This window comes from Caretta caretta, chromosome 8 (assembly GCF_965140235.1).
Source record: "Caretta caretta isolate rCarCar2 chromosome 8, rCarCar1.hap1, whole genome shotgun sequence".
Classification (NCBI taxonomy): Eukaryota; Metazoa; Chordata; order Testudines; family Cheloniidae; genus Caretta; species Caretta caretta.
Window position 1 is genome coordinate 84342086 of NC_134213.1, and position 12645 is coordinate 84354730.

Below are 12645 nucleotides of genomic sequence, written 5' to 3' on the forward strand. Positions count from 1 at the left end.
CATAATACAGAAGTGGGGGAAAAAAATTACAAATGTGCACAGGGGAAAGGTTAATACAGTTTGAATGGGGTGGGGGGTTTCAGACATGAGGGAATTCAGACATGAAATCCCTTAGTTAAAATCTCTTGATTAAAGCCCTGTTTCTAATTTGAATGAATATTTGTGTGTATGTATGTGCGCACGCACACACAATTATCTCTCTCACACACAGTATGTATGTGTATGAAGATATATGTAAGAGTGGTGGATATCAAATATATAATATACTTACACAAAAACAGTGTTACTTACTGAGATGGGGGAAATCTTGTGTGTGTGTGTGAGATACTTGCATATTTGATCCATGTAATGTTTGCATTGGTTCTAGATTGGCATCACAGCGGCTATACCTGATGGACTCGGACAGTGGTTTTCAACCTTTTTTCATTTGCAGACCCCTACACAATTTGACATGGATGTTGCAGACCCCTTTGAAAGTTCAACCTGTGATCCAGAGACTCCTACCGTAGAAGTCTTAGACTGAAAACTGACTGAACAGAATTCAACTGTAAATGTTTCAGTGCACAGCATTTGACACAGTGTGAGAAAGGGCACTAAACTTTGGGCTTCTATGGTAACAACACCACTTCTGGGTTTTGACCTGTAGGTGGGGGTATTCAAATCCTTTTGATTGATCAGAAAAAACAGAAAGCCTTTTCTGAGATCTGAAATTTTATTTTCCTAGTCACCATTCGCGGACCCCTTAGACATACAGTGCAGATGTTCAGCGGGTCCGCGGATCGCAGGTTGAAAACCACTGGACTAGGAAATGTGATATAAGAAGGAGGGTGGAATTAAGGGTAAGATTTGACATACTACATTTAAAATATGGAATTGTATATTGACTAATATTGTAAATAACTTTTGGAATTAGAAACTGATGATTGGTTTCTGAGGGACAGCACCAAAAATCAGAGTTTCACATTCCACTCAATTGTCATTCTAATGAGAAATAACTCAAGGAACAACTAGAAATACCTGTATGTGGGTGTGCTTAGGATAATTTACAACCACATGATCATTCTAAAATCCTCTAATTATTGGAAAAATAGCATAAGAGTACAGCCATTAGTGCCACCAGGTTCAGATCTAGGCTAAAAGGACGTTTCTCTTCAAGCTGGAGGAGTCTGGCTGCATTCTGAAGGTAAATTGATTATTTCCAAGAAGTGTTTTGCTAGACATGTTGTATCACATACCCTTCCAGGTCGTTCATGGCAATGTTCTGGAGTTCGCCTAGCACTTCAGTTGGTGTCAGAGGTAAAAGGTTAACTTATAAAGGAACCCAAGGAAGCAAGAACATCCACGATTAAAGGAGAAAAGCAGGTCTAAAATTGCCCTTTAGTGAATAACTGGAGCTATTTGCTCACATGGCAGATGGCAAGGAACTAGAAGAAAAGGGGGGAAAAAAAACTTGCCATGATTTGGAGGGAGGGGGAGTTTAGAGTGCTTTATTTGATTTATATTTATCAGTTATCCATATTTTATGGAGCTTTAGGCAAGATCAAACCCAAGTGTACTACGGCATAAATTACGACTCTTAGCATTTGTCCATACTTTTTATTTGTATTATGTCTTCATTACAAGAAAGATAACTTTAAAAATACAAATCTGCCCCATAAATGCTCATTGAAAGTACAGTTGTTGACGGAAAGATCAATCATGCAAACTTAAACTATGGACTGGTGCAACAGCACGGTAAGAGGATGCAATTACTTCACAAGACTGTCAAATAAGTTTGGGGTGTTTTGGCTACCAGTATACCAAAAGCATTTTGGCTGAGTAGATGGAAATATCATATGATTTTGCATATTTTTGTGCTGATATTTTGGAAAGATAGATTGTTAAAAATACAAGCAACAGGAATCAAACAATCCCTGCCTCTTTTTTTTTTCTTTTCTTTTTGACTGTCATTTTCAAAGTTTGGCAGTGCCACTAGAAGACAACAGATGAGGATCCAAAACTGAAATTTACACTTGGAATACTTAGAGAGTATGATTTAATAGTATCTGCTAATCTTTATATATAATGGCTGCTGAACAACTTCACATGCTAATTTTTAACAGTGAAATATGCAACTATTATTAGCATGGAGAAATATCTGTTTGCACTTTTTTAATTGTACCAACATTACTCAGTTCATGTTTTCAGCAAAGAACAAAGGTATCCCTGCCCAATTAGAAAATTGTTACAATATACAGCAAATTCTACCAGCACAGCAAAGATTTCACAGCAGTTTTGTCTGTGCGATGGCAACAGATGGACAGACCTCTACAATATTTGTTAATTTCTGCATGTTCCATTCATTTTTTCAATGCATTTACAGTGTTTTGGGGAAGTGTTAAAAGTCTGTTCAACTCCACAGCTCCACAAATTAGCATGACTAATTCCAGGAATATTCCATTATCAAGCACAATGGCAGAGAACAGATTTCAACCACTATAAATCAGGAACAAGCTAAGTGTTAGCACAAAAATGAACAGTGTTAATTAATGAAAGAAAAAAAATAACCTCATTGCAATGAGACAGAGCAATCCTGAAAGTCTTTGCTATATGGCAGTTGACGGAGCTGACCGCTGATTGTGCAATACATATGATTATATTCAAATGCATGATACTATAAATATAAACTGGAGCTGCTGTTCACCATGCTGCTTTTAACCTGTGCAAACAATTTGATAAACAACATACAGTACTCGTGTGGTTTTAGTGTGGAGACCATTTTGTATTTAGCATACTGTATGATTATAAATAAAAGATTTATTTTAAAATAACATTGAATACCACATGCACTAATTCCAGATACCTCTCAAAACAGCAGATATTGCTTTGAACAGCATTTTAGTCAAGTGTGACAAGTGCACATAAGATGAAACTTTTGCATATAAACCATTACTGTACTTCTGCTGAAAGAGACAATGCTTCCTCTTCCTTTTTCAGAAAGCAGTCAACTGCTGTGCAAACTTGAAGAAAAACCTCTTCTGGCGTTCCTTCTGCATTTATCTATTAAAACAAAAAGTATGTTACATAGAAATGATGTTGTGAACATCAGCCCATGCTGATTACATTGTAACAATTTAAATTACCCATGTTGTCTAAATAATTGATCCAAAGGACTCAGAGCAGTACTAATTCTGGGTTATTGGATTTGGGATTGGATTTATAAACATGCTCCTTAAGAAAATCCTACTGTAGTGTCTGCAGCTTCATTAAATGCTGAACTGGAAAACAGCGTATTCATTTCTTATGCTTCCACTAGATCACGTGGAGGTTTTGTAGGTCGCTCAATTGTACATTGATCTTTCTGCAGAGTCCTTTGAAGTTTAAAATATCGTAACAACTTTGATATATGGAAAGGACTCTCAAATTTTTGGGATTCTATTTTAACACTATTTTATGTTAAACATAAACTCAATAAAATAGCCCCATTTAATACTGGTAAAAAAAAATAAGTCCCTAGCACTGACTTGTTTACTGTTTTCTTGTCATTTGAAGTGTCACTGCATATAATCCTATGATGTAAGGGCTTTCAGGCAACAGCTCCCAACCTAGCATGTCAGTTTTGAGTTTTTTGTATTTCAAGCTTTGTGAATTTGTTCCAGTTTTTTCATGACCTTTGGGCAGTGCATGTTCTGCAGTGGGCACTGCTTTTGTTCTGGTCCATTGCTCACTTTCTTCAAAAAAGATGATAAGTCTGAGTTGTTCTCTTTAGCCTTGTGTTCTTCACAGATTCTGCTTTGACCACATTTTCTCCTGGCTGTTAGACTAACTTTGGAGAACTGACTAAGAAAGAGTAAAACTGCTTCCTATGCTGTGGAATAATTACCAGTGTTTTGGCTGTGGGGAACAGAGTTTACAGCCATTAATTGTTCTGTGTATTATATGGGAAACGTGTAGATTAATACAGTGATTGAGTGAGATCTGGAAACAGCTTATTTTTTTTCATTATGGATCGATTTTCTTCGTTTGTATTTAGTGTCAGATGCTTTTTTTATTCTGAGTTTCATCTTTGGCCTATTAAAACCATTCACACACCTCTCTAAATTTTTATATTTTGTATTCCAGAAATATCTGCAAACAGGATCTGTAATCCAATCTATCATGTTTATTACCACTGATAAATAATGGCTTCATCTATGTAGTGAAACAGAATTTGAGATCTGAACTAAAGTTTCAATCTCTAATTCAATTGTTTCTTCCAAAGTATGAAACTCTACACTGTATGCACACAAAATACATATTTTAGAGCCAGCAAAATTTCAGTGCAAGAAAAGTTCCTCAAAATTCTTTTATTTCTCAAATTTTTAAAATATAACATTAGCTGCCCATTCAGGGCTCTATGTGCCTATCCCATAATTTTAAAATCACTAAATAAAGGCCTGTCCATAACTACAGCACCTCAGCACATTCCCTCCTCAACAGCCTTAGAGAAGAGGGGGAAAGGATATGTTTTGCAATGTGCCCAAAGGTTAACAACTCTGGATTTTGGTGGATCCAATGGGGATGGAGGGGGGTAACATCTAAAAATCAAGGATACCCGGTAGCCTATGTCTCCTACTCTCCCTCCTACCGATTTGAAACAAGTGAGGTGACAATATCCACCGCTGTAGTACCCCATGGGACAGTTCATGGGGCAGCAGAACTATTGCCCACAACTACACTCTGGGTTCTCTTAGGAGTAAAAGAACAGACACACCCAGGAAAGGATCCATCCACCCCTCCTTGTGTTCACAAACAAACCAATTAGATCTCATGGTCAACTGTATTGTAGGCCGAAGACAAAGAATCAGCACGAGCACGTTAGTGTACAACCTCAAAGATATGAACACCAGAGTTACGGACTTACTGGTCAACTGGACACCATGTAGAACCGGAAATAATCAATCAGGCAGCAGTGGAGACCAAAAAAACCCAGCAGCAAGTACCGTATTGCCTTGGGGCTTCAGCCATGGGGCCGAGGAGGGAGGGGGGGGGTCAGGGCTCTTGGTCAACGGGGGAGGGGGAACTCGGGGCTTCTGACCATCGGGAGCACCAGGGCTCAGGGTTTTAGACCTGGGGTGAGCGCTGGGACTCAGGGCTTCAGCCCCGCAGCTCTGTTCCCAGCTTCAGCCCCGGGGGGGACCAGGACTCAGGACTTTGCTAAAGGGGGAGTGCTGGTTTCAGCCCCAGCACTCCCCTCGTGGCCAAAGTCCCAAGCCCCGGTGTGCCCGCACCCCTGGCAGAAACTGGAGGGAGGAGAAGGGAGCTGTGGGGAGCCCTGGTGCCCCCTGTGGGGCAGAAGCTGGGAATGGAACTGCTGGGCTGAAGCCCCAACCCGAGCTCCCTCCAGCTCTAAAGCCCTGAGCTCTGGTGCTCCTGCGGGGCAGAAACCCAGAACGCTGGTGCCTCGAGGGTCAGAAGCCCCTCACCCACCCTCCGTGGCTGCAGCCCCAACCCCCCAGTGGCTGAAGTCCATAATGTCTTGTTCAGAGTTAGGGAACATTTCAGATTTATGAACAACCTCCATTCCCAAGATCCTGTATCTTCAACCATTGCTGGGAGGAGGTTAGCAAATGCAACCAGTGTAGTTGCCTTGCTACCACCTTCTGGGGGTATGTCTACATTGCAATAAAAGACCCACAGCTGGCCCAGTTCAGCTGACTGGGGTTCACAGGACTTGGCTGTGGGGCTAAAATTTGTAATTTACACGTTTGGGCTTGGGCTGTAGCCTGGGCTCTGAAAGCCCGTGAGGGGAGTGGGGATCTCAGAGCCCAGGCTCCAGCTTGAGCCCAAAAATCTGCACTGCAGCCTGAACCCCGTAAGCCTTAATCAACTGACCCGGGCTCTGAGACTCGCTGCTGCAGGTTTTTTATTGCAGTGGAGACCTCCCGTCAGTGACTCTTCCTAACAATGGGAGCTAGAACACAGGCCAATAGCCAGACTGTCAGCATCAAGAGTTGGTTTCCTGAACATGGGATTTGCAATACTTTATTTAAGAGCTGCTGGAATCTATCCACTCAATGGGAAACACTGACAATTTTGACCAACAATGGGCCCCGTACCACCACCACCACTGGCTCTCACCAGACATGAAGGGAAAAGGTCCAACTCGCAGGATATAGCACAAAGTTATCCCAGCACCTGTATGATTTCAGCGAGCAGCACTGCCTGAAAGAGAAGTTTGTTCCTTCAAGTGTATGATGGACCCTGCAAGATAAGAACTTACAAATGGTACGGTAAGTTCAAGACTGTGTGTCCTCTGTTGTGAGCTAGATCTAAATACAGTATTAAGGCTCTCTGGTTTTTGTGGTGCATCTGATTGGAAATTCCACTGCAGTTTTAGGTAAATTCCAACACGGAGGGTTTTAGTGTGAAGTCTGAAAATGAATATTACACTCAGTCCTTTAGTCCTTGTGTTGTTTATTTTGGTGATATTTTCAGTTTATTTTATACTTCCCCATATTTTTATTTCATTGCATGACTTAGTATTGAAAATGCATAACTTGAAATTGCCACAGAGGAAATGGAGCTTTTGACTATAGAAACGAGACCATGTAGGTACCCTTACGGTAAAGCATATAGTGTTGGATGCTATCAGAGACTGGACAATCCACGAGATGGTCTTATCCAGTATGACAATTTCTATGAATAATTGTTGGGGTTTTTGTAACAGCTATGCAAAAAGTCTGCAATAAGTAACTAAAAGTTTCTTTTACTTCTCCTTAACCAGCACATGACTTAACTACTTTTCAGAGCTGTTATTAAAAGTAGAAGGAAAAAACTGCATCTGGATTGACATCTTGTGGGCTAAACTTCAGGCTGATGTAATTTGAAATAGGGAAGTTTTATGAATCCCTAAAAATCCACTGGGCCAGGCTGCTTACATTATTTGCTAAGTGCACACTCTTTTTATTTAGCTGTCTATTTGAACATGAAGTATCCTAGGAATACACCTACTCAGCTACTGTAAACCAAGGTTGGGATCTTGCTTGATTGCCTGTGGCATTGCTGTTAATATTACTTATTAAACTCCTACATACTGTCAATAAACGAAGCTTTAAAGGATGAGTCAGATATTAAGAATAATCAGAATTTGTCTTTCTCAGTAAAAAGCAGAACTACTGAATAAACCACTATTACATTAGATATCAAGCCTGATTTTTAAAGGTATTTAGGCACCTAAAGATGCAGACAGATGCCTAGTGGGATTTTCAAAAGCACCTATGTGACTAACTCCCCTGGAAATCAATGGGGGTGAGGCACTTAGGCACTTTTGAAAATCCTACTAGGTGCCTATTTGTGGTCATGTCTACACTTATGGTGGGGTGTGTACACACACAGCATGCCAGCTAGAAAGGGTATAAATAGCACTGTAAATAGTGAGGCACTGCTTAGGCGAGTAGTAGACTACACACCTGAACCCCTCGGCTACAGTCCCAGACCACCCTCCAACCCCCAGCAGCGCTTCCCAAGTCTACACTGCTATTTTTAGCAATGTAGTGGCCCGCTGCCAGAGACTTTCCCTGCCACAGTGAAAGGCTCCAGCAACAGGGGAGAGGCAGCAGGGAAAGGATCTAGCAGGGGGGCAGAGGGAAAAGAGCTGGCAGGGAGCTTCCCTGCTGCTGGAGCCTTAACTCGCTGCCTCCCCCCTGCCAGAGCCTTTCACTGCCATGTGTAACTACACACCTCAGTGACAAGTGTGGATGCAGCCTGCCTTTCAGTCCAGCATGTAGCTACACAGGTAGAATAGCCTGTATCTTTAGGCACCCAAATACAATAAGAAACCAGACCCATACTCTGCTTCACTTAACCATTATACTGTGGAAGACAACTTATAATTCCTCAAAAACCCTGTCCCTGTGGATAACCATGTTCAATGGCAAAAAGAGTAAAATATATTTGTGGTTCATAATTTGATTTTGTACTAGAAAAAAAATCAACATTTGCTATAAAACCTTTTAGCCTACAAACCATGTGTGCTGCAGTGCTCCTGAGATGCAGCCTGCCCTAAATTGTGTCTTTGTTTATACAGCCCTTTCTAAAAGAAGCACCTAATTTGGATTCACATGTGGCTATCACACATAATAAATGTGAGTATGGTTCCATAAGTTAGTTCTTGCACCTAGGATTGACTGTTGCCATGAGTTTTCCTATTGTAACTAAACCTTGACTTTTGCGTTTTTGTTATGAAATTTTTCACTTTTCTGTTTTTGTGCCATAACAAGCAGCTACCCCAAAAAGACATAGTTCAATAGTTAACTGCAAATTTATATCAGCTTTCTGAATTAAAATAGTGCAGCAGCTTTGTATTTCTGAAAAACAACACTCGACAGCATGAATGCTTCTGTATTAAGGAAGTTACAGTCTTTGTTCCTTTCAAAAGTACTTTCTGCACTTACATGTAGGATAGGAATAATCTGTAAAAACAATCTGTAGTCGTCGTTACCAGCTGGGTGCACTGCGTCACACATGGTAGGGATCATAGAGAACTGAATTGCCTCTAATACCAAGATTTTAAATTCCTTAAATGGAAAAACTTCTATCCCACCGTTACAGTCACTTTGATGCCCAGAATAGGGTTTGGAAGCTATCTGCTCAAATGGAAAATGTGCAGATTAGAAACAAACAAACTAAACCCCCAAACCCCTTCAATTCTATCCCCTTTATTCTCTCTGATTAGATTTCTTTTGAAACTGCACATCAATGTGGCACACTCCCTGTGCCTCTGCTCAGCTGAGCTTTCAAAAGGTTCACTATCACACGGCTGTTACTCTGAAACCATTTATTCCTGTCAGGTTCACAGACAGTGGGAATCATTTGCATATTAAGATTCCAATACCTTTGTTGGGTGCAGGGCCTTAGTTGCTGAATAGAAGCAGTTAGCAGTTATCTTTTGTTCAAAGAGTGACTTCAAATGGAGACCTGACCTTCCGGCCACAATAATCTGACACTGTCGAATCATCATTTCAAGAATCCTATTGACTCCAAAGGTTCTTGGTCTCCATAAGGTCCTTAAGGCTCCTTCCACAAATGTTCTAACAGTAAATCTAATGCAGTTAATGAACAAACTAAGGTTTGATGTTTGGGCTCTTTATAAAATATGGTGCCCCTACTTGATGGTCCACATCTCTACCTTCCCCACCTAACTGACATTTAACTGGCACCCTTGCTGGCCAAAGATTACATGAGCCAGGAAAGTGATCTGTCACTCATTCATAGAGGGCCATTCCCATGTATCATGGTGCTATACAGCAGTAGGGAAAGTGACTCTTCAAAACAAAGACTAACAAGTCTAGCCCACAAAGAAAACATTTTCAGCTCAGACTTAAACCACTAAACAGGGTGAGCTACATTCATATCCTTTGTCAGAGTGACCTAAAGAGGGGCAAACTACAAAGTGTTTGGAAAACCTACATGTAGGAGCTGGAGAAAACAGTAAGAAACCATTGCTAGGATGTGATAATGCGCTGTGTGTGTCTGTTCCTTTCAACAGCAGGACCATGAACACTAATAAGACCAAGTAAAGGGAGAAAGAGAGACTATCAACGGGAGTGACAAATGTTCTAGGAATGCATTTTTGGGTGGAGTAAAAGCTATGGATGCAGTTAATGGCTGAGGCTGGCAAGAATCCTGTTATTTATTTATGTATTTATATTGATTCCCTATCCCCCAACGAGTCTGCACCCTAACTGGGCAGTGAACAGCTAGAGGCAAGGTAGGGATGAAACATAAAGTAGATGATTGAGCAGGTGGCAGTGACTGGCACACAACTTGTTTGTTTTTTTTAACGCCCCCCCATTACTACATTAAGGGGGCAGAGGGCACTTGGCCTTATTAGGTGACTGATACAGTCCTCTATCGGTGATATAATAGAACGCGGGGACTAATTGTTTAGTGGAAGAAAGGACTTTTTAAAAACAAAATTAAAAGCACAAAAATATAGCAAACAGATTCTTGACTCTGTACCAAGTAAACGAGACATTATAACCAGAGACTCGGGAGGCAGTACTGGGCAGTCAGTAAGAAATTTCAGAAGACAAAAGGGAAGTTTGGAACCTGCTCACATGTAAACTTCAGGCAGTTGAAATGCACCCACCTCTCCTCTCACTCAAGCTGAAACACATCCCTGGGCCGCGGGGTGATGTACCAATTGAGGCCACTCTAGGCCTTGTGCTGGCCTTTTGCGCCAAGGTGAATTTCTCCCGTGCACACGTAGCCCCTCCAGTTCCTGACTGAAGAGCTGGTGAGCTGCGAAGTGGAGGGAAGCTTGCACTGCGACTGCCCCGCACTGTACCTGTTCTGTGGCTAAATGGGGGGACTCGGGTGCCAGGGCTGCCACTCTGACCCCGTGTCTCAGCCTTAAATTCACTTCCAAATGTTGAAACCAAATAAAAATAGTCTTCTCTTTGACAAGCCAGTTGACAACTCTGTCTTTTTGCTCTGGGCCAACGCAAAGGCTGGCTCTTTTAGAAGTGCTGCATCCTTATGCTCCTGAGAGCTGCAACATGGAACATTTAAGTAAGATTGCTAATCTCCCTGCAAGTAAAAGCACAAGCAGTATTTGGTCATGTACTGAGGCAGGCTGCATTTAAAAATAAAGACAACTGTGATTTTCAAAGCAGCCTAAGGGAGCTGGGTGGGATTTGGGCCCCTTAAACACCTTTTCAAATCTCACCCTATGCCCTTTTAAATCCTTCCCAATCCCTCAAAATAGGGTTTGTCAGATTTAAAGGGGCATACATTTTGTGTGGGCCCTTAGCACAGCAGCGAATTTCATCTGTTGGGAGCACAGGCCTGAGCAGGAGGGGTTTCCCAGCATCAGTGAGGTAGAGTAGGACTTGTTTCACCTTTAAGTCCCAATACACTGGCCAAAAACCCTCCCTCCTTCCCTGCACACAGCACCCTTCTAATGGCTCCTTCCCACCTAAGAATGAACTAGGTTCCTAAGGGTGAAAACGTGAGTTATGTTTAAAATAAAATGCAAGTATACGAAATACATATCTCGAAATGCTTTTACAGAAAGACTCTATCCTGTACACATAGCTAGATCCATAAAGTAACAAAGCCTGTGACAAATTCCTTGATCTAGAATACAAGGAAGTTGTGATCAGAAGTAGTATTGGATTTTTCTATTTTTCACCTGACTTCCACTCCACTTCTCTATCTCAGAGAGCACACAAGTGTGCCAGTGGTGATATCAATGATGCCATTTCCACCTGAGACCTCCCTCCCTCCAGGGCAGAAGCCCCTAGCCCCGCCACAGAGCAGCACACAGCAGTCTGAATAATATATTGCAACTTGGTATGAGTGAGAAAGCAAAACCCATGCCCTGCAAATTGCAAATTTCCCCTCCACCAGTGATACTCAGATCTCAGTAAGAAAAGGAGTACGTGTGGCACCTTAGAGACTAACCAATTTATTTGAGCATAAGCTTTCGTGAGCTATAGCTCACTTCATCGGATGCATTCCAATGAAGTGAGCTGTAGCTCACGAAAGCTGATGCTCAAATAAATTGGTTAGTCTCTAAGGTGCCACACGTACTCCTTTTCTTTTTGCAGATATAGATTAACACGGCTGCTTCTCTGAAACCTGTCAGATCTCCATGGTTCAGGAGCAATCAACATTACCCAAAAGAGCGCCAGCCATGTGAATTCATTCATTTACTATATATTACTCTCACAGCAAAACGACTGACCAAGTGTTATTATTTTATCCACTACAATTTTTTGTTCACATAGTACAGGGGTGGCCAAACCTCTGCTCTTGAGTCGCATGCGGCTCTTTTACAATTAAAGCGCGGTTCGTGGAGCCCCCCGCATCCTCACTCCACTCTCCACCTAACAAACTGGGGCAGGGGGAGCTCAGAGCTTCTGCCCTGTGGCAGAGTGGTGGGGTTTGGGGCTTCTGCCCTGTGGGGCTGGGGGGGGGGGTCTCAGGTGGAATTGACATCATTGATATCACCACTGGCCCTTTCCTGGGTGCAGGGGCCCAAGATGGAACTGGAAGATGTAATTTACTTCCCAGTGCCAGCAAGAACGAATCTGGCCCCAGGTCAAGGCACAAATGAGTGACTGGGGAACCCTGGGCTATGCATGATTCGGAACTTCTTTCTGTCCTCCTTTAAGGTGATCTGTGAATGTGGGGGGAGGGGTGACCATTGTATTCCAAGGCACATCAACATCAATCAATTAAACTTATATTTGTTTTCCTCTTGCAGCTCTACAAAGTGCTGCTTATTCATTCTTTTTACTTAAACTAAAGTCACGCTATGAGGGTCAGATCCTCAGCAAGTGTAAAAAGATGTGGCTCTATTGAAATTAGTGGCCCTATGCCATTTACCAGCTGAAGATCTGTCCCTAATGGGCTATGTAAACCTGGTGTGGAGGTGTGTGTTCAGTTCTGCACAGGAGGGAGGTTTAGATGTCACACTAAGGTTATTTATGCTACCCTGGGTCCTGGGTGACCATGCAGAGAAGTATACACAGATTTTTTTAAATAAAAGATTTTAATAGGAGAAGATGCTATGGTTTGTGGTGCTGCATGGTATTCTAGGTGAATCTGCCTTTTTATGCTTTAAAATTGTTTTCCAGAAGTCAGACATTTGATTGCAGAAGTTGCATAATGCAGGCT

General features: G+C 41.9%; 1 protein-coding gene across 2 annotated transcripts in view; it reads right to left on the reverse strand.

Moving 5' to 3' along the window:
* Nucleotides 1-1581: 1581 nt before the first annotated feature.
* AK5 (adenylate kinase 5) overlaps nucleotides 1582-12645 on the reverse strand; it is a 148868-nt gene continuing 137804 nt past the window's right edge. For both annotated transcript variants that reach the window (XM_048859822.2, XM_048859823.2), the window contains exon 14: nucleotides 1582-3039. In XM_048859822.2, coding sequence (XP_048715779.1) covers nucleotides 2929-3039 — 111 coding nt within the window. In that variant the 3' untranslated portion in view covers nucleotides 1582-2928. The remainder of the gene's footprint in view (nucleotides 3040-12645) is intronic.